This window comes from Myotis nattereri, assembly GCF_964212035.1.
Source record: "Myotis nattereri genome assembly, chromosome: 9".
NCBI lineage: Eukaryota > Metazoa > Chordata > Mammalia > Chiroptera > Vespertilionidae > Myotis > Myotis nattereri.
This window is the reverse complement of record NC_138084.1, coordinates 3,772,239-3,794,133: the sequence shown is the minus strand read 5'-3', so window position 1 is coordinate 3,794,133 and position 21,895 is coordinate 3,772,239. Positions and strand designations below refer to the sequence as shown.

Below are 21,895 nucleotides of genomic sequence, written 5' to 3'. Positions count from 1 at the left end.
TCCAGGACGGTGAGACATGACTGTCTGTGCTGAGCCCCAGCCGGGGGGTGGCCATGGCAGCCGAGCTCAGTGCCGGGCTCTTCCCCAGCCGCCTGAGTGCGTCCCGGCCATTCTCTGCTTTTCCCAGGTTTCCTCTCGGGGGGCGAGGACGGGTGAGGGCGGGAGACACACCTGTGAGGCCAGAGCAGGTCTCATTGGCCGCCGGGGCTCAGCGGCTGGGATTGGGTTGGATTCCCGGCCATGACTGTGACGCAGCCCCAGTGGCCGAGGCTCCGTTCCTCCTGCCACTCTCTCCTCCTCCTGGTTCTGGAACAATCAGTACCGTCCTCTCCCCAGCGGCGCCGGTCCCCTGACTCCTCGCTCCCCGGCCTTTCTTTCCGCATCAGCTCAGCAGCCTCCCTCCTCAGTGCCTGCAGCTCCTGGGTTCCCTGTTCCAGTTCCCGAGAGAGAATCTGATTGGCTCAGCTTACTCCTGGCTCAGCCTCCTGATTGGCTGCTGCTGGGTCAGGTGAGCACACGTAGCCAATCAGTTCTGACTGATGGGGCCAGTCACATGGTTTACACCTGACCCCGGAGGCAGAGGCAGTTTCACTTGGAGGGGACTGTGGGTGAACCAAACTCCATGGCTCCGCACCCCTGGTCCAGGGGCACCCAGGGGAGGGGGCGGAGCTGGCACCACCCTGGGGTCCCTCCAGAGCTGCTGGGAGCCTGGGGCTGGTCCCAGGGGAGATTTCCTGCCTGGAATTAGAGCCCGGAGCTCACGCCTCCCATTAGACCCGAGTCCCGGATTCCCCGCCTCCCACGGCTATGGGGGAGCTTTAGGCCCGGAAGCGAGAAAGCCTTCTCCCATCCCACCCGCTGGGTGCTGGGCCCACAGAGCGGCTGTGCCCTCTGACCCAGAGGCAGCCTGGGAGCGAGGCCCGCATGGACCCTCCCGGACCCGCACGGAGGCGGACATTCCCCCTGGGGTCTGAGCAGGGCCGTGCTGGGCAGCAAGTACAAGTCCTTCTCCTCCTTCAACCTCTGAAGCCCGAGCTCCGTCCCCGCCTGGAGTCTGTGCACCGAGGGCATCGGGGCCCCAGCTTTCTCCTGCCGGGAAGGCGCAGCCCAGGGGAGGGGGCGCCCCAGGTCTCCAGTCAGAGTGTCAGGGGCTGTGCTGCCACCACGGAGAGCGGCCATTCAGTGGGGCCACTGGTGGCAGAGGCCAGGCGAGGAAGAGGAGGGAAAGGGTACCCGCCCCTTTAGAGACCACGCCCAGGGCACACTAGGTGCTAGCAGAGGGATACGCTGAGGAGGTTATGTTTTATAAAAGACTCAATTTTATTTTTAGATAAATTTTAGGTTTATAAAGAAATGGGGCGGAAGGTACAGAGATTTCCCATATGCCCCCATCCCACACTCATGCAGAGCCTCTCCCATTATCAGCATCCCTGTCCAGACCATGTATTTTTGTTATAACTGATGAACCTACATCAGCACATCGTAATAACCCAAAGACCTAAGTTTAGCCCTAGATTCGCTCTGGGTGTGGTGCGTTCTATGAATCTGGACACATTATGATGACACGTACCCATCCTTACAGTGTCACACGGGAGTTTCCCTGTCCTCAAAGTGTTGGTGAATCATTTCAATATTCAACCAGGGGCAGCCTGAACTACAGCAGGGCCCGGGCCTCACACTCACACTCCCTGTTCCCAGCCTCCTAAGTGCCGTCTGCATTAGGTGGGTTTCGCTTACTATTTGCCATCCATTCTGACCGTTTTCCACTCTGTCAGTGTAGGTGACGGCGTACAGAACTTGGTCAGTGACAAGCAGATTCTTCTGATCGTGAGACGGGGTTCTGTCCTGAATTCACTTCCCCGTCCACCTCCCACCATGACTCCCTTCAGGGCACCAGTTCCCTAATTTGTGACCCACAGTTTCCCTAGAAGGTTCCCTGCCCCCTGTCCCTTCACCTCCACATCCAGTCCCCCAGGCCCCCGGTGTCCTTCCCACATGTCCCATCTGTCCATGATCCTCCTCTGGCCTCAGGGCACAGGATGTCCCTGGGCAGCCACAGCCCCTCCTAACCCTTCCTCAGCCTCTTCACCCTCCCTGCCCTCGGCCCCCCGGGCTGGCTGAAGGACTTGACTTCCCTCCCCACATCTCCCTCTGGCATCTGCTCCTCTGCACGCCCCCTTCTCTCTGCCCCCAGCCCTTGTCCCACACCCACTCCTCCTCTCCTCCCCACAGACAGACCCCTCCTCTGAGGAGCTGCCCTGAGACCCACCCTGGCTCAGCTGCCACGCTCAGGGCCCCAGCCCTGGGACGGCCACCTCCCCCCACGTGGTCATGCTCTGCTGTGGTCCCTGTGCCTGTCTCACCCCCTCTGGGCTTGGAGCTCCATCAGGGGGTCCTGTGTGCTCAGCCCTCCCTCCCTGCATCTCCTGGGTCCTGAGAGGGGCCTGGTTTGGAACAGGAGGGCAGGACCTGTGGGAACAGGAGAGCTGGAGGGCCAGGGGGCCAGGGCTCAGGCCAGGCAGGCCCCGAGTTGGTGTCCTTCTGGGGGAGAACAAGGGCATTTCTCACTCTGAAGGGAATGTTGGATTAAGGTGAGGCCTGGGCACTGTCCCAGGAGCAGGGCAGTGAGCTGGGGCCTGGTCTGGGGGAGGCAGTGGTTCCCAGAAGCAGTGAAGCAGGTGGACTGAGCTCTGGAATGTGCAGTTGCCTTCCCGGAATCACCCCACTTCCTGTAAGAGCCTCCCCAGCTGGCTGCTTTCCTTGCACCCCAGGCGCTGGATCAGCCCCTCCCGGGATCCTGTGTGAGTCTGGACACCAGGGCTAATGGGGGCGAGAGCTGTCCTCGTCTGACCCTGAGAGTGGAATGCGCGGCATCAGGCAGACACATGCCTGGGAGGAAGGAGGAGCAAGAACAGCAGTGCTGGGGAGGCACCGAACCCCAGAGCAGCTGATGCCCACAGGCCAGGCCCCCAGGGGGGCAGCTGCGGGAGTGGCGAGACCGTGGTTGCAGACCCACCTGAGCACATGGAGCCTGGACACGGGCCTCAGAGGCAGGAGTCCATGGCCCAGCAGCTGCAGACGGGCCTGCGAGGAGCAGGCACCACCCGTGGGCCCTCGGGCCCCACTCACGGCCTTGAGGTTGGCACAGTGAGGCCTTCACCCTGAGCAGGAGGGCATGAGGGGGAGGGAGGGCAGGCAGTGGCCCAGGTGACACCCGTTGAAGAGCATGACCTGCAGGCGGGCAGGTTGGCGTTCCGGGCCTCTTAGACGCCTTTCTGAGCGAAACTCACTTGGAAACAGGCAGATGCTGCCCAGAGGCCCTTCTGCCTTCCTGGCCAGAGGACCAGTGGCTGCTGGACCCGCGAGTCGGGAGCCTGTGTGGCCCAGGGAAGCCGGAGCGGGGTCATGGGGATTATGGTGGTCATGGGGGTCATGGGGGTCAGGCTGGGAGAGGCGGTGCCTTTCTGGTGAATGAAAGGGCTCTGCCAAGTACCTCCCCACCCATACCTCCCCCCCTCCCTCTCCCCTTGATGCCTGAGAGCTGGGCAGCCTCCCTGTGGCTCCCACAAAGTCGCGTGCATAGGGGGAGGGAGGGGTGAGCGCAGCTTAGGTGCTGGTTGCCTGGCCAATAGCCACCTCCCCTGCCCGCTCCACCCCACACGCACATATACCCATCACTCATCGCCTGGCACCACAGCCCTGCCTTCCCTTCATTGGGCAGCACCGGCCCCTCCGCAGACCTGGCTGAGCCCCGGGGAAGCCCCTGCCCGCTGCCCAGGACGGGTTCCCATGGAAACGGGCGCAGCCCTGCACAGGGAAGGCGGGGCCGGGCCGCAGGGGGCTGTGGGTGAGGGTCTCCCCGCTCAGAGGAGACCAGGGAGTGAAAGCAGCTCTGATGCCCTTGGGCGGGGCCCGGTGAGAACGTGCCCTGGAGGCTGCTGCCACCACAGCCACCATCGCAGCAGAGCGGGACCCACAGGATGGAGAAGCCTGGGCCCTGGTGCCCGGGAGCTGCTGGGCTGAGCCTGCGCCCCGCCCCCGCCTCCTGTGCCAGGGACAGCGCGGGCCAGGCTGGGGGGCCGCTCTCAGGGGAGCTCTGCTTCTCCCGCCACATGCACCCCGAGGCCACTGAGCCCTGGGCTCCCCGAGGGCCAGGCTCCCGCCTGCTGAGGCCTTCCCGTGGGTCCCGCCCCGAAGGCTGCCCGTGGCTCCTGTCCTCGTGGGGCGGGTCTAAGATCAGGGCCCCCGCTGGCCTGGGGCTGACCACTGGGCCTCCCATGCCCCGTCCTGCAGTGGGAGCCCGTGTCCAGGGCAGGGCAGGGGTAAGGCTTCCCTGCGACGCTCACCGCTTCCGGGGGGCTCCTGGGCCCAGCCATTCCAGGCCTTGAGGTCAGAAATCGTGGGCCTGTCCCCTTAGAGAAATGCTGAGAGTTCCTTTAACCATTTAGTGTTCAGTCCTTCTGAATAAAAAGGAAAATGAAAGCGAAAGTGTCCACTCGAGTATAAAACCTGTTGCACTAGGAGCAGAAAGCAGACCCTGCCCTGGCGCACAATGGCTTCGGTAAGTCCCCAGCTCTTTCTAGAACCGGCTCTGCAGGGGAGGGCAGCTTCGGGCTGTGTTCCTCGGGCTAGTCTGGCTCTCTAAGAAACAAGCACCCACTTAGCCTAGTCCAGGGAGAGCAGGTGTAGTCTGAGGACCTCTGTGGAGAGGAAGGGGATTCTGGGAAAACCCAGCATCAGGAGCTTCATGAGGCTGGTCTGCCAGGGCCTAGAGCTGGGAGGTGTCAGGGTCAAGGTGGTTCCAGGCATCTCAGCCCCCGGAGTTTACGCACCTCCACTCTGCCATTCAAATGGATGTGACTGGGCTCGCTTTCTTTTTCTTCCTTTCTTCTTTTAAAAAATATATTTATATGCGAGAGGGAGAGAGAGAGAGAGAGAGAGAGAGAGAAAGAGAGAGAGAGAGAGAGAGAGAGAGAGAGAGAAGTATCGATGTGAGAGCAGAACATCGACTGGCTGCCTCCTACAAGCCCCTCACCGGGGATAGAGCCACAACCTGAGCATATCCCTTGGCTGGGAATCAAACCATCAATCTTTTGGTTATGGGTCAACGCCCAGCCACCAGCCACTCCGGCCAGGGCTCAGCCAGCTCTCTTCATATGCCTGCTCCCTTCTCTCCCGCTATTACCAGGGGCTTCTATTTGGGTGGTGTCTCCTCCCACCCATGGTCCACTGGCGCCTTCCTTGCCTCCTTACATCACGATTTTTCAGTTTCAGCCCCTACTGCCAAAAAGCTATATTTTTTTTCATTTCTTGATTCAGATTTCTGAGAGCGAGGGTGTGGTTAGTCCAGCTCCACTTCTCTCGGCGGATCATAGGATGCTGACCTGCTTGGGGCCCTGACTCCTTCCAGTCCAGCCAGATCTAGTCCGGTTTGATCTCATCACAGGGTGTGAAACAGCTGCCTGGGCACCTGGGATGGTGGGGGATCATTTTCCCTTAAAAGAAAATCCTATATAGTAAGAGAGGAATATGCTAACTAGCCATTATGCCCTGAGGGGTAACGACCAAGGGCCTCAGGACCAGATCACAGATCAGCAAGAAGGTGGGCCAGGGAACCACTGAGACACAGGCGGGCTGCAGAGAGCTACAAGAGGGGACAGGGCAGCAAGCTATGAGAGGGGCGGGGGGCAGGGAGACGGGGGAGCTAGAGGAGGGTAGAGCAGCGGGCAAAGAACTACAGGAACCCAGAAGTGACCTATTGGCTACAAGCGGGAGGGGAAGAGCTACAGGAGGGCGTTAGTGGCCTACTGGTGCACAGATTCATGCACAGGGCTACTAGTCCTATATAATAAAGAGGTAATATGCAAATTAATCCTCACACCCTCACAAGATGGCTGCCTATAACCAGGCTTGCAGGGGGGTTAGTAAGGGACGACCAAACGACTGAACAAGCAGGCTGTGTGGGTGACCAGGCCAGCAGGGGGGCCATTGGGGGTGATTAGCCTGGCAGGCTGTGAGGGGCCGCTAGGCTGGCCTAGTGGCTGGACAGTTGGAGGCGACAAGGCAGGCAGGGGGACGCAGTTAGTGGCAACCAGGCCAGCAGACGGGAGAAATTAGGGGCGACCAGGCAGGCAGGCAGGTGAGCAATTAGGGACCAGTGGTCCATAATTATGAGAGGGATGTCCCAATGCCGGATTAGACCCGATCCTTGAGATCGGACCTAAGCCAGCAGTTGGACATCCCCTGAGAGGTCCCAGATTGGAGAGGGTGCAGGGGACCGCCCCCCCCCCTTCCAGTGCATGAATTCTGTGCACCGGGCCCTGAGTATGAACATACTGGCAATAATAGAAACTTTCAATAATAGGAACTTTAACATTAAAAAATTGTAAAACCTTTTCATCTTTTAATTTATGCATTATTCTTTGGCCTTTATCCTTAGAGTGTCTTTCCTAATTCCAAGATCTGATACACATCCATCTGTATTTGTTAAAAAATTGCTTTGTTGATTTATGTTACATTTAACTATTACTTTTAATATATATATATATTTGATTTTTTACGGAGGGGAAGGGAGATTGATAGAGAGTTAGAAATATCAATGAGAGCAAAACATTGATCAGCTGCCTCCTAGACACTCCCTACTGGGATGTGCCCGCAACCAAGATACATGCCCTTGACTGGAATTGAACCTGGGACCCTTAGGTCCCAAGGCCGATGTTCTATCCACTGAGCCAAACTGGTTAGGGCTTAAGTATTACTTTAAAAAGAGTATTTTAAAATTGATTTCAGAGAGAGAAAGGGAGAGAGAGAGAGAGAGAGAGAGAAATATCAATGATGAGAGAGAATTATTGATCGGTTGCCTCCTGCACACTCCCTACTGGGGTTTGAGCCTGACACCTGGACATGTGCCCTGGCTGGGACTCAAACCATGATCTTCTGGTTCATTGGTCGATGCTCAACCACTGAGCCACACCAGCATGGCGGTGTTACTTATTTTTTAAAAATATATTTTTATTGATTTCAGAGGTGAAGGGAGAGGGAGACAGAGATAGAAACATCAATGATGAGAGAGAATCATTAATTGGCTGCCTCCTGTACGCCCTCTACTGGGGATCCAGCCCACAACCTGGTCACGTGCCCTGACAGGGAGTCTAACCGTGACCTCCTAGTTTATAGGTCGATGCTGGGCAATATTACTCATTTTTAAGCAGCATTAACATGACCATAGTTTCAGGTTCCAGATGGGAGATGGTTTCAAGGTGACAGATAATGTCCTCCTTTTGCAGTTAAAAAAAATGCAAGTTCATCATCATGAGGGGTTTTTGCCCATCTAAATATCTTAAAACATTTTTTATTAGGGAAGGAACTCATGTTGGTAGAAAACCAATTAAATCATATAGTATAAAATATTAAAGTCCCAATCCCCACAGTACATAATATACAACAGTTTGGTGTCTTTTCCTCAGGTCATACATAGTGTATAATACATTTTGCTTTATAAATGTATAAACATGTATTTTATTTTTTATTTAAAAAAATTTTTTTTAAGAATATATTTTATTGATTTTTTACAGAGAGGAACGGAGAGAGATAGAGAGTTAGAAACATCGATGAGAGAAAAACATCGATCAGCTGCCTTCTGCACATCTCCTATTGGGGATGTGCCCGCAACCAAGGTACATGCCCTTGACCGGAATCGAACCTTGCAGGCCGATGCTCTATCCACTGAGCCAAACCGGTTTTGGCTATAAACATGTATTTTAAGCAAAAACGGTGATAATAATGTTTCTCAGCATACTTTTTTTCAAGTATTCCCATGTCTGCTCATGAAAATCCACCTTCTCTGTACTGCCTGTACGTATAGGTGGGGAGTAACTTATTCAATTGGTTTTTATCAATGGTTGTTTAGGTCGTTTTTCCAATGTGAATATTGGAGGCCAGATCGCGTGTTTTAATTTGCTGGTTAAAGAAAATGGCTGCTCCACAGCCCTCTGTGGCTCTGTTTCTGTGGGGAGGATAAAGGCCTTTTGTCCAACAATCCCGTGGGTGCAGGCTCAGCCTCGCCATTGTCCCGCCTGGGCTGGGTGAGGGGCCCCGGTTCCTGTGCTGCCTGCGGACCCCCAGCCCTGCCCTGGAGGGAGGCAGCTCTTCCCAGCGCTTCCTGCTGGTCCCCGAGCTGAGGGAGGGAGGAGGCCGCACTGCCGATCCCTTTATGACAGGAGCCGGCAAACCTGCTGTAAAGGCCCGAGAGGGAAGGCTTAGGTCCTCAGGCCCTGTGGTCTCCACGGCAGGGACCCAGCTCTGCGTGTAGGAAGCGTCCGTGGACAATGCAGGTGCCGGGGTGTGGCCGCGGCCGGAAACGGTCTGGCCTCTGCCGTGTGAATTTCCTGTGTCACCGAACAGTAACCTTTTGACGTTTCCTCCAGCCACTGGACAAGGGTGGACACCATCCTCAGCCTCACGCAGGAACAAGCAGAGGCACAGAGCGGGCGCCCGGATTACAGAACGTGCGCTTCTGATTCTACACCAGGATTTCTCGAGTTCTTGGTTTTGACTCAGCTGACTTGGCTGTGTCTGTCATGAAGTCATTGTTCCTCTAGTGCAGCGGTTCTCAACCTGTGGGTCGCGACCCCTGTAGGGTTCGAACGACCCTTTCACAGGGGTTGCCTAAGACCGTCGGAAAACACATATATAATTACATATTTTTGTGATTAATCACTATGCTTTAATTATGTTCAATTTGTAACAATGAAATTGGGGGTCGGGTCACCACAACATGAGGAACTGTATTAAAGGGTCACGGCATTAGAAGGTTGAGAACCGCTGCTCTAGTGAGATTTCAGTGCTGGAAGGAGAGCCAGACCCTTAGCTCCTGGCAGCCTGCCCGCCTGCAGGCCCCTCTCTCGTAGGGTGTTGTTGTGTTGGTTCCCTTACTCTATCTTCCCAACGGCCAGCATCCGGTGTGCTGCATGTGTGGTTCTTCACTCTGTGCGATTCTTTTTGTTGTTGTTGTTGCTGTTTAAAGTTTATTTTTCAGGGCTGGCTCTCATAGACGTGCATTCCTGGGTTCGGTGGGACATCTTTAATTGATGGAAGTGTATTGTGTTGCAGTGCTCATTCTCACGTTCCACTCAGCACTGTGTCGAAAAGGTGATCCTCGTTGCCACGGGAACAGTGAGTCCTTGCTTCTAACTGTGCACAGGGCTCCGTGGGCAAGTCCACCTCCTCTTCTTTTAAAAAAGAAGTTTCCTGGGGTGGTATCATGTTTTGAGCTTGTGTGTATTTGGAAATATAAATGACTAGAGGCCCAGTGCACAAAATTCGTACACTGTGTGTGTGTGGGGGGGGTTGTTACTCAGCCCAACCTGCACCCTCTCCAATCTGGGACCACTCTGGGACCGCTGGTTTAGGCCCAATCCCACAGGAATCGGGCCTAAGTCAGCATTTGGACAACCCTCTCACAATCCGGGGCTGGTGGTTCCTAACTGCTTGCCTACCTGCCTGATTGCCCTAACCGCTTTTGCCCCCTAACCACTCCCCTGCTGGCCTGATTAACACCTAACTGCTCCCCTGCTGGCCCGGTCGCCCCCAACTGCCCTCCCCTGCCAGCCTGATCTTGCCCCCAAATGCCATCCTGTGCAGGCTTGATGGCCCCCAACTGCCCTCCCCTGTAGGCCTGCTCCCCACCAACTGCCCTCCCCTGCTGGCCTGGTTGCCCCCAACTGCACTCCCCTGCCAGCCTGATCTTGTCCCCAACTCTTCTTCCCTGCCAGCCTGATTGCCCCCAACTACCCTTTGCTGGCCTGATCTCACCCCCAACTGCCCTTCCCTGTCAGTCTAATCGCCCCTAACTGCCTCTGTCTGCCTCATCACCCATAACTGCCCTCCCCTGCCAGCCTGATCTCACCTCCAACTGCCCTGCTCTGCAGGCCAATTTGGTTCTGATTGGTGGGTTTCTATACCAGTCAGCGTCAAAAGCTCCGCCTCCTAGGCAGCCATTGGCTCCTCACCGTTGACCCAGATTTGCTTCTGTATGGTCAGTTTCTATGCTACTCAGTATCAAAAGCTCCACCTCCTAGGCAGCCATTGGCTCCTTGCAATTCACCCATATTTGGATCTGATTGGTTGGTTTCTATGCCAGTCAGCATCTCTGGGCCTATCTCTGGGCCTGATCATAGAGGCAGGGCTGATCAGCAGCTGCCTCAGGCTGCTGGCCAGCTTCTGAACTGCTGACCTCTGGGAGAGAGAGAGAGGCTTGTCTGCTGGCAAGGGAGAGAGAAGCAGGGTTTGAAACCCAGGTCTGTCTGACACGGCTCTTCATGCGTGTTAAAGGCTCTGTTCTCAGCCCTGCTGAAACCGCCAGGGTCAGTCCAGGAGGTGCCAGGGCATGCAGTCTTGGTCATTTTCTAAGTTTGATTTTTGCCATGATCCCTCTCTTTAGGAATTTCTTTTTCTCCTGGGAAGCTAACTTCTTTCCTGTTCCCTCTCACTCCTCCTCTCCCTTCCTGCACCTTCAGGACCATTTATTTTTTATGTGTGAAAACATTGGAAAGGTTCTAAGGTGCATGTTAATGCAAAAGAGTATATTCCACCCCCCTCCCCCCCCCGCCCCGCACCCCAAATTTGGAGACATTGCTTCATTGTCAAATAACGAATGCTCTTGTTGTTGAGAAGTCTGAAATGGTTCAGATTTTGGATCCTTTGTATGTGACCTATGTTTTCTTTCCAGAAGCTATAGAATCTTTTCGTTACCTTCAGTGCTCTGAAATCTCACGACGACATAGCTGTGTGGATCTCATTTCTGTATTGTGCTGGGCACTTGATGAAGCCTTTCACTCTGGAAACCCCTTTCCCTCAGTTCTGAGAAATCTCCCATTTTCTCTTCTCTCATTCTGAAACTCCAATTATTCCAGTGTTGGACCCCCAGACGGCTCCTATGATTTTGTTATCATCTCTGTCCTATTTTTCATTTATTTATTTTAAATGAGAACACTAACATTTATTGATAGATTTGGGTATAAAAGAAGTTTTTCTAAAAAGTAGCAATGACACTATCACATAAAAAAAGAGAAACTTATGCTCAGTAAGTCTGTTTTCATGATTGGTGATATTGCCTAACAAGTGAGGTCCTCACTCCCAGGTGGCTTTTACTTCAGGTAAATTTCCATACTCCTATGCAGCAATAAACTTGAAGTAAAAGTCCCTCTAGAAACTTGAAAGCAATAAGATACTCTATAAGTTCAGGGTGCTGCATTAGGAAGATTTGGTAGATTTATAGAATATCTCCTAGTCATCTCATTTTTCATTATTTTCCATTGATTATTAATAGACTAAAGAACAAACAGGTTTATATAAATGAAGAATTATGTGCCAATACAAAATTGTTACATAATTTCATATGTCACTAGGCATGAATAATATTCAGGGCAATTAAGTATAATTCCAACTTTGAGAGTAAAATAACTAAGAAATAGTTTACTCTATAGAAACAATAATTCAACTCTTCTTGCAAAATGAAGCATTGGAAATTGGACACGTCACACTTTTCTTCCTATGGCTTTAGCCCTATGCACTACCCACCCACGGGAAAGACAAAACAATGACCACACAGCAACAAAAAAACAGCATAAACAATTCTATTGGACCCCTTACAAAAAAAAAACAAAAACAGAATATATTACAAAACAAAAAGAGGTGCCATCTATACTGTTTTCAAAGATCCCCTCTTTCATTTCTTGGCGTAAAAATGAGGGTTTATCAACCTCAGTACTACTGACGTTTTGGGTTATTGACAATGGAGACAATTCTTCATTGTCATGACTTGCTCTGTGCATTGCCAGGTGGTTAGCAGCACCTGTGGCCTCTCCCCACTAGGTGTTAGTAGCACTTCCTCACTGCCAGGTATGAGGAACAAATGTCTGTAGCTGTTGCCAATTTCCCCCAGAGGGCAAAGCTCATCTGTCCCCAGCTGAGAACTACTGGCCTAGTGAGTAACGGTCACAATACATGATGTGAACAAACTAAATGTAGCTTCCACACGTCTCCCATCTCGTGAGGGTGGTGGTTTAGTGGACGCTGGAATGTCTAGCAGTGTTTCCTTGGTAAGTGCTGTCCAAGTGGCAGTCCCCTTTCCATTTCGCCCACGAGGACATTTTTGTTTGTCTTTAACAATCTGGTCAGTCATTATGTTTACTTGTGCTTTGCTCTTTGAAATAGATTAGATTTTCCTTCAACGGAATATTTATGACATTTAATTTACCAGTTAGAAAGGGCAGTAATGGCCCTAGCTGGTTTGGCTCAGTGGATAGAGTGTTGGCCTGCGGACTGAAGAGTCATGGATTTGATTCTGGTCAAGGGGACAAGCTGGGGTTGTGGGCTCAATCCCCCGTAGGGGGCGTGCAGGAGACAGGCGATCAATGATTCTGTCTCATCATTGATGTTTCTATCTCTCTCTCCCTTTCCCTTCCTCTCTGAAATCAAATAGCAGTTTTTGAAATAATATGGTGATTCTTTCGCAACCTCCAATGGTGACTAATGCATTTTTAAAAGTGTCATTATGAGCACATTGATGTCATTATTCACATACCTGCTATTTCTTTTTGATGCTCAAATTGTTCGATATTCGGTCAGGTTGACACGTGATGCCTGTAGTCAAGAGCTTTTCTCTCAAGCATGTCTCCCCAGCAGACTTCCGGTTGGCAGCCATCCTCACTTCACCCAGCAACAGCCACCAACTCTGGTCATGGTGGTCTGGCCCCAGTGACCCTTTTCAGCTGAGTCAGGGGAGGAGAGGTGCTGGCTGGCCTGGTTGGATCCTAAAATAGAACCTGTGTGATTCGGGCGTGTCTCACATTCCCAGTGGGATGAGGGCAACATACTTCCTGCTCATGCAAACTCCAGAAGGGCACTGCCCTGCCACCAACTCCAGTCACACCCTGGGGTCCCAGCTGGGTCTTGGCCAGGCGCCCAGACTTCAGCTGCCCCCGCCCGCCTGGGATGCTCTGGGATTTTAAGGGCGCAGCGTTGGTAACATGCAGACTAGGTTTGATCTTCCTATCTGTTCACTGGGTAAGGAGCTTTGCATGTTACCTAACCTTCCTGACAATCTTCTCATCTGTCAAATGGGGTCATGACAGTTTGTGGTCAAAGGAGTGATGGATATGAAATGTGGGCCCTGGTGAGCACCGTGTCTGGCTGTGCAGGTCGGGGCTCTATCACTCAGAATCACTCAGGCCCGGCGCAAGGTGGGGGTCGTTGATGGGGCATTTGAGACTTCCTGGGAATCATATACTCACTCACTGACACCAATATGCTCTGGCATAAAATGTGCTCATGCCCATGTCGGCCCACCTCTCGGCCACACCCCCGTGCTGCACACCCGCCCAAACCTCCCCCCCAGCCACCCTGCCGATCTCTTCTTTGTCCCCCAAAGAGCTCACTTCCAGCTCAGCAGCCCCAGTAAAGGAGGCGCTTTGCATCTGTGAGAGGAGAGCACCCTCTTGCATTTCCTGCAGGAGATGATCAGAGGGAGCTTGCAGGCTGGGCTGGGGCTCCTTACAGATCAGGTTCTAGAATGTTCCCTGTGAGGACTAACCTCAGTCTGTCTCTGATTTTTCAGTCACAGGCCGAACCAAAACCTGGAGACCTGATTGAGATTTTCCGCACTGGCTATGTGCACTGGGCCGTCTACGTGGGGAATGGCTACGTGGTGCACCTGGCTCCTCCAAGTAAGGATGGTTCTCCGCTGAAGCTCAGGGCAGAGGGGGGAGTGTCAGCGGCTGCACACTCACGCCCTGTTCTCACCCAGTGCCCGGATGGTGAGCTCTCCCTGGCCATTGGCTGCATGAGGTTCCCTGGTAGGTCTGCAGCCGCTCCTCTTCCTCAGCAGCGAGTTCGTGGAGGACGGACTGTTGGCCTTTGTTCCAGGTGATACTGGGGTTCACTTCCAGCCAACCCACTGTCCCAGGGAAGCACCCCGTTGTGTGTGCTCCATGTTCTGGGGGCAGATTAGTAGGACACAGCGTACAGCTGGCTCAGAGGCATGGAAGGAGCGTGGCCTCCCACTTAGCAGCACCCGTTTGGGGTCCTGGGGCCTCCGCTTGTGGAGCTGGTACTTGCCTGTGTGACTTGCCCCCTAGCTCAGCTGCACCCTCTGTAGAGCAATGAGAACCCCACCTCCCGGTCGTGCAGGGAGGGATGCAGGACAGCACGGGGGAGCCGGGCAGGGCCTGGCGGGTGCTGGGCCAACCTCCCTTCCCTCCCAGAGCTTCGTGGCATTAAAGCAAAAGCCGAAAGCCTGGGAACCACCAACAGCAGGGAACGGGCCAAATAAAATCGTTGGCTGCGTTTCATGGCGGAAGGTGCCACCGTTACAAGCAGCTGTACAGCAGGTGTGTGCATACACATGTGAATTTTAAAGCCAAAAGCAGGCTTTAAAAAGTGAAGCTTATTGAGGAAAAACTTACTGTTTTATTTTATTGTTAATCCTCATCTGAGGATATTTTTTCATTGATTTTTAGAGAAGGGAGATATCCGCCACACACACCCCCAAACACACACACACACACACACACACACAGCCAGTGAATGTAGAAGCTGGTCATTGGATGAAATGGCTGTTCAGAGATTGACGTCATACCAACAAGGTTTCTTGTGAGCCCAGCTACATCCGGCAGGTCCACTGGCTCCTCCCTGAGGGCTCCAGGGCCCATCACTCACCTTCTCCTGTCAACTTTCCCAGAAGCCTGGGTGAGGCAGGAGGTGGGCGTCCTGTTAGGGGCAAATCTGAGAATTCAGAGCTGGGAGAGTGTGGCCACCACCTGACCCAGGCCCTTCCATCTGTAAGTGATGACAGCCCCTGAGAGGAGAAGGACTGGCCTGAGGCCACACGGTGGGTGGGGCTCTGTGTTGCAGGTCAGGCCTGGGCTTGCCCAGCAGCCTCCTTTCCTACTATTGGAAACATGTCACCCTGGCCGCTGAGGGCCCACCCCGCTCTGGCTGGGCCGCACCTGGGGTCTTTGCCCTGTACCCTCTGCCCCTCCTGCATCTTTCAGGGACGTCTGTGCCCACAGGGGCCTTTAGGAGAATCCACATCCTCGGGTTTAGAAATGAGGAGCCAGAGTCCAGGGGCAGCTGTGACTTCTCCAAGGGCACCCAGGCGGGGTCGGCCTGTGTTTGAGGTTGAAGCCAGGCAGGGCCGGCCTCTCCCCAGCTCATCCTCACTGATGAAGCCCAGGGCGTGGGGCTGCCTGCTTGCCCGCTCTCAGCCCTGACCATCGGCCTCTTTCCTCTTTGGGAACCACAGGTGAAATCGCAGGGGCGGGCGCGGCCAGCCTAGGGTCCGTACTGACCGACAAGGCCATAGTGAAGAAGGAGCTGCTGAAGAAGGTGGCCGGGAACGACGAATACCGTGTCAATAACAAGTATGACCAGAAGAACAAACCGCTGCCTCCCGGCAAGATCGTGCAGCGGGCGGAGAAGCTGGTGGGGAAGGAGATGTGCTACAATCTGACCAGCGACAACTGTGAGCACTTCGTGACCACGCTGCGCTACGGAGTCTCCCTCAGTGACCAGGTGCGTCCTCACCCGTGTCCCTGTCCCCAGGAACCAGACCATTCCCTCCGCTGACAGTGGCCAGGCATCCGTGTGGGCGGCCGGGGCTGAGGTGGAGGCACAAATGAGACAAAATAGCAGGGACAGAATCCCTGCCCTCAAGGGAGTGACAGTCGGGGTAGGGATGAGGGTGGGGAGAAGTGCCAGTCGCTGTGCAGACCAGTGAGGTTCGGGGGTGATGTTGCAGCCATGACAGTCACCCTGGCCCCTCCCATAGCTCCAGAGGAGGGTTCACAGATGGGGAAACTGAGGCTCAGGGTGCTTTACTAGCTCACCCAAACTGATTCCACCACTAGGCATTGAGTCTCTAGCACCTGACAGCCACGTGCAGAGGTGGGATTTGAACCCAGGTGCCTGATCCAGGAGGCATCACAGAACAGGCGACGCCTGAGCTGAATCTGATTTAATTGCTTTGATTAAATTGAAGCTGGAAAATGAGCTGGAGATGACCAGGGAGTAGGGGTGACATGGACTACAGGCCGAGGGAGGAGGACAAGTGGGAGCCAGGAGGAGGAAGAGCCACACAGACGTTTTCTGGGAAGGGCCGGGGGGGACACCTTTTGGGCTCTGGACCACATGGGCTCTGTCTCTCCACTCCACTCCGCAGCTTTGTGCAGGAACGCAGTCGTGGACAATCCCTAATGGAGTGGGTGAGGCCGTTCCTAAAAAAGTGTTGTATGGAAACAGTGGTGGGTGTTAGAATCACCAAAGGAGGAACACACGAGGCCAAAAGGGGTAAAGAATCATGAGTTTATTAGGTCACCTGGAGACCAGATGGGCTGAGCCCCAAAATGGCGCCCCCACCCAGGGATGGGGGGGTCAGAGGTTTTAAAGGACTCCAGGCGGCTTTTCCTGGGCGGAGAATTTTCTAGGCGGGTCCTGAGGGGAAGGATAATGGTCTTAGCAAGTGGAATGTGGTCTAAGCAAAAGGGAATGTTGGCTGTGAAGTGGCCTAAAGGTCAGTGCCCAGGGCAGGGGGTATCACCTCAATCATGTGATCAGACCTGGCAGTGGCCTCGCTTGGGCCCCTGTGCCATAGTGTGTGGACTCCTGGTCTCAGATAATTTGAAAAACCACATACCCTTCACACATTCTTAGCTGACATCAAACATTTAAACAGTTTATAAATACTAAAGAGTTCAGAGGACGGCATTTTTGGTAGCTGGTACACGTGTCTATTTTCTCTACGTCCTTGGCGTTGCACAGTTAGCTCACGCAGTTAATGGAAAATGCCTGCATGTCATTTAAATAGTCAGAGCAGGCATTACTGCCAACCAGTCAGCCAAAGCAGACCTAATGTCATTCATTTATTTACATTTATTTAGTGTTAATCCTCATCTGAGGATATTTTTCTATTGATTTTTAGAGAGAGTGGAAGGGAGGGGAGAGACACAGAGAGAGAAACGTTGATGTGAGGGAGACACATCGATTGGTTGCCTCCTACCTGAGCCCCATCCTGGGCTGGGAATGAGCCTGTAACTGAGGTACGTGCCGTTGACCTGAATCGAACCTGGCACCCTTCTTTCCACTGTACCCACTGAGCCAAACCGGCTAGGGCCAGACTTCACTTCTTTTAGGAAAAAAGCTGGCTTCCCCCTCCCCCCAACTCAAATGAATACATTACAGCACGTTTCCATGGCACCTGTCTGGGGTGGGAATTCCCATCTAAAGTAACAGAGGTGGAGGGAGCCTCCCAGGGGGGATGTGGTCTCCTGGTTCTTCCCTCAGCCGGTCTGTCTGGAAGCAGCGGGTGCCCCATCCTCGCTGGAACCTTACGCCTCGGCCAAGGCTGTAGATCCCGGTCGGGGAGGACGGAGCTCCTCTTCTGTGAGGGGAGAAGGGCTGTGGTGAAAGGGGAGGGGCAGGGAACCCACTGGGAAGTGTCCCCTGGTGCCCCCGGGGACCCTGCTGTGGGGTCTCCCTCCTTTGAGCTGAGGTGGGAGGAGTGACAGCCTGAGGTCGGGGCTGCTTATCATGCATTTTTGCTGGAACCCCTAAGGGCCAATCTGGGAGACCCCAGCCTTTCAGGGGTGGTTGGCCGTCTGCTGTGCTTCCGAGGGACTTGGGGAAGTCTCTTCCCCTGAGCAGCTGGTCCCTGGCGCCTCCCTTCTCAGCTCCTTCCACGGCCGGGAACTCGGCCTTGTCTATCTGTCTCCCTCTTACTCCTTCCTGCTCCCTGACTCTGTCTACAGAGACTCCTTCCATCTCCCTCCTTAAGCGAGTGGGTGCCCCTAGGCCGGCCCCAGCCCCTGAAATGCCTGCGGGAGAAGCAGAAGACTGCCAGGAGAAGGGACTGTCCAGCCAACCTCTGAGCTGGGCCCTGAGCGCCTCTCAGAGCGCTTACTGACAGGGGCTGCCCCTGGGAACCCCCTCTGCCCCGGGACGGGCATGTGTGGCCTGCAGCTCAGGAGTGTCGCTCTCAAGGACCTGGGTGCCGTCCTGTCCTTTGAAATATCAGCCCTGGCCCAGTGGCTCTGTTGGTTGGGTGTCATCCTGCGCACCAGGAGGTCACCAGTTCAATTCCTGGTCAGGCACAGGCCCGGGTTGTGGGTTTGATCCCCGCTAGGGTATGAGCAGGAGGCAGCCCATCGATGTGCTCTCACACGGATGCTTCTCTCTCTCCCTCTCCCTTCCTCTCTCTCAAAATCAATAAACTATTCTTAACAAAACATGTAGAGAGATGCTGTTAGGGCAAAGTAACCAAAGGCGGGACACAGACCACCAAGCCCTCGGGAGATGCAGAAATGCCCCTTTATTCCCAAGGCAGGGCTGCTGGCTCAGGCGAATCAGTTTCCCAAAAGCTGAGCAAAACCTATTCTGCTGAACCCAGATACATGTATCCCTAGGTTCTCTTTCTTGTTTCTTGGTCTCTGTGTGCCTTTTTCTAAAAGCTATTTTGCTGCAAAGTAGGTTATAAGAAATCTTCTAGCTGACACCTGACAGGTTCAGAGTGGGCCAGGGTCGCGCACCTATGACATGAGGCCATAATGGATCCAAAGAGATTTGATTCCCGACACCTGGGTGCAGGTGGGCCGAGACAGAGAAAGGCATCATCCTAGAGAGCAGGGAGAGACAGGTCTATTGATCCTTGGTGGCTGCAAGCCGCTCTGCTGACGTGGGGGTCTGGTCCGTCCTTGGTTCCTCCCATGCCAGGTGTCCCCTGGTTATCTGAGCTGTGCTGCGCTCAAGGCTGCAAGCTGTCTGCGAGATATCTGCAAAGCACAACAAGTCTTTCTCTGCCCCGTTTTATTCTCTGTAAACCTTTCATTCCCACTGCAAACATCTATGTCTGGGTTTCAGTTCAGGCCTCTGCAAACTTACTATTCCAGGATGTGGGTTTGCACCGTGCAGCAGTGCGGGCTAGACTGATTATAGATCAGCAGCATCCTATCATGGCTGGGGGTTGGATTAAGCTGTCTTCACACTGTTCCTATCATCACGCCTGCTGTCCTTATCCATCACAATGCAGTGTCAGGAGGGCCCGGCCTTTGCCTCCACTCCTGTGGGAGCCTGGGAGCCTGGCTTCCATCCATCCAGCGGGCTGACACCGGGCCCAACCGCACTGATGCTCACCGGCCCTTTGCAAATTCTCATTTTTCGGACTCCTGAGCCCCCGCTGTCCCCCTCCGTTGCTCACACTTTAAAACACCCATCAGCTCTGTGCCAGTCAGAGTGGAGCTGAGGAAAGTCTGTTGATCGCCGACACGTGGGAGCGTGTCTGAGTGTCTCTGAATGAAGTGGGCGGTGCGGCTTTTCCTTCCCCAGCCGCTCACGTGGCGCCCAGTCACGATCTTCCACAGAAACCTGCCATGTGCTCTGTTTTGAGCATTTCCTTTTGGCGGAGGAGGCTTAGGTGGCCTTGTTAGGACACCAGGCGTCCTGGTCCCTGTCACTGGGCATGGGGTGGCTTTGGGGAGTTCTTTCCCCTGTCCCCCCTCAGTCTTCTCCTCTGTACAGTGGGCATCTAACACGGGTATCAGTAGGGTTTGGGGCAGATGGAGATGATTGAGAGCCGGGGGAGTCCCGCCCAGTGTTGACGCCTGGAAAGTAGCTGCTCTTGGGGTCTTCACCCGCTTCCCCAGCACAACAGTGTGGGCAGGGGTGGCTGACATGGCATTGCCAAGTGCATGACCCTCAGGGACCATCCTGACGTCTCCTCTGCCTCATCGCTGCTGTCTGAGTATCTGCTTCCTTGTCCAGAACCCTCCCTTGTCAGTGCAGAAGCAGGTGATCTCGCTCCATGAGCCGCTGCCCAGTCACGACATGGGATCAGCAGCTCCTCCCCCAGCGCCCACGCTGTGCCTGGGCCGGGCTCAGCTCCTGGGCCGCCCAGAACCATCCCGGCCCAGCCCTGGGTCCTGAGAGCTCACAGGGGGATTTCCCAAACTCTGCACTGGCTTCAGGCTCCCAGTGGCCAGCCCTAACCTAGACCGTCCGGGCACTGCCTGTGTCCTTCCCACGGCACCCCCTGTGGCTCTCTGAGCCTTCAGCACCTACAGGGCCGCTGTCTTGCTCACACCCACAGCTCCTTCCCCCTCCCGTTCTCTCCCCGCCTGTTCTCCGCTCTCCTGGTGGCCTGTTGCCCTGCAAACACCCACCCCTTCTGTGGTTCCGTTCGAGGGGACCCGGGTCTCTCCTGAGTGAAGATTCTTGGTGGGTGTGTCCGTGGCCAGGCCGCTGACGTGGGTGTGACGTCCTTCTCTTGTGCTGCAGGTCAAAGAAGGGTTCGTGGCAGTGGGCTTGGTGGCACTTGGCGCAGCAGTCGGCCCATCAGTCGGCATATCATCTTTAGTGGCAGCAGGCTTTGTCGGAACAGCCATTGTCATCAGGGGTGCCATCGGGTACCTATGGAAATGAGGCCAGCAGAAAGAGCGGTGAGGTCAAGGCATCATCGTAGCGGCAACCAGTTAGTCTGGAAAAGACTAGCGTAGCCAGCGGGGGTGGGGTTTGATTTATAGATTCCACTCAGTTTTATACTCATTTAGGCCATTGTTTTTAAAAAAATATGTTTTTATTGCCTTTTTTTTTTCTTTTTTTTTTTTTTAGAAACAGAAGAAGGGGCCGGGAAGAGAGAGAAACATCAATGGGAGAAATTCATCAGTGGCCGCCTCCTGCACGCTTCCTACTGGGGATAGAGCCTCCGGGAATTGAACCTGAGACCCCTTGGTTCATGGATCAACACTCAAGACACAGCAGCCAGGCCATACAGGCTGCTTTCAATGGAGCTATAAAAGCACAGGAAGATTTAATTGGGGAAATACGGCTGGTGTGAATGCTATTAAACACACAGTTGGGCTCTATCATGGACTCAATGCTTGTGTCCCCCTCGTTCCCCCCCCCCCTCCCATTCACGTTGCAGCCCTAACCCCCAATGTGCTGGTGTTTGAAGGTGGGCCTCTGGGAGGTCATGAGGCTCAGAGGAGGTCATGGGGTGGTGGTGAGGGTGCGGGGTGGGCATGATGGGATTGGTGCCCTTACAAGACAGACCAGAGCCCTCTCTCCTCCATGTGAGGACAGAGTGAGAAGGTGGCCATTTGCAAGCCAGGAAGCGGTTCCACCAGGAACTGGATCTGCCAGCACCTTCGCCTTGAACTTGTCAGCTTCCAGAACGGTGAGAAATGAATGTCTGTGCTGAGCCCCAGCCGGGGGGATGGCCATGGCAGCCGGGCTCAGTGCCGGGCTCTTCCCCAGCCGCCAGAGTGCGTCCCGGCCATTCTCTGCTTTTCTCAGGTTTCCTCTTGGAGGGCGAGGACGGGTGAGGGGCGGGAGACACACCTGTGAGGGCCAGAGCAGGTCCCATTGGCCCGCCAGGGCCGGGGCTCAGCAGCTGGAATTGTGTTGAGGATTCTCGGCCATGAATGTGGTGCAGCCCCAGTGGCCGAGGCTCCTTTCCTCCTGCTACTCTCTCCTCCTCTTGGATCTGGAACTATTAGTACCGTCCTCTCCCCAGCGTCACTGGTCCCCTGACTCCTCACTGCACGGCTTTCCTTTCCGCATCAGCTCAGCAGCATCTGTCCTCAATGCTTGTAGTTTTTGGGTTCCCTGTTCAATTTCCTGAGAGAGAATCTGATTGGCTCAGCTTACCACAACCTAGATAAGCCTCCTGATTGGCTGCTGTTGGGTCAGTTCTGACTGATGGGGCCAGTCCCATGGTTTGAACCTGACCCTGGAGGCAGAGGCAGTTTCACTTGAAGGGAATGTGGATGAACCAAACTCCATGGTTTGGCACCGCTGGTCCAGGGGCACTCAGAGGAGGGGGCGGAGCTGGCACCACCCTGGGGTC

The 21,895-nt window shown here is 54.4% G+C and overlaps 1 protein-coding gene across 3 annotated transcripts; it reads left to right on the top strand.

The window, feature by feature from the left end:
* The first annotated feature begins 2,906 nt into the window (after positions 1-2,906).
* On the top strand, positions 2,907-20,911 carry LOC308525046 (phospholipase A and acyltransferase 3-like). 3 transcript variants are annotated; one of them, XM_081099749.1, is made up of 5 exons: positions 2,907-3,138; positions 13,619-13,727; positions 15,305-15,573; positions 20,326-20,486; positions 20,659-20,911. In XM_081099749.1, the coding sequence occupies exons 1-4, from the start codon at positions 3,025-3,027 to the stop codon at positions 20,467-20,469; spliced, it is 636 nt and encodes a 211-aa protein (XP_080955875.1). In that variant the 5' UTR covers positions 2,907-3,024; the 3' UTR covers positions 20,470-20,486; positions 20,659-20,911. The 3 variants fall into 3 exon arrangements, with proteins under 3 accessions (XP_080955875.1, XP_080955877.1, XP_080955876.1); XM_081099751.1 differs by lacking the exon at positions 2,907-3,138 and adding an exon at positions 4,505-4,561; XM_081099750.1 differs by lacking the exon at positions 2,907-3,138 and adding an exon at positions 11,963-12,101.
* Positions 20,912-21,895: the final 984 nt, after the last annotated feature.

Coding starts and splice junctions, on each gene's coding strand:
- LOC308525046 (XM_081099749.1), top strand. CDS start 3,025: ATGGAGCCTGGACACGGGCCTCAGAGGCAGGAGTCCATGGCCCAGCAG. Junction 13,728..15,304: donor GGTGCACCTGGCTCCTCCAA/GTAAGGATGGTT, acceptor TGGGAACCACAG/GTGAAATCGCAGGGGCGGGC. Junction 15,574..20,325: donor GAGTCTCCCTCAGTGACCAG/GTGCGTCCTCAC, acceptor CTTGTGCTGCAG/GTCAAAGAAGGGTTCGTGGC.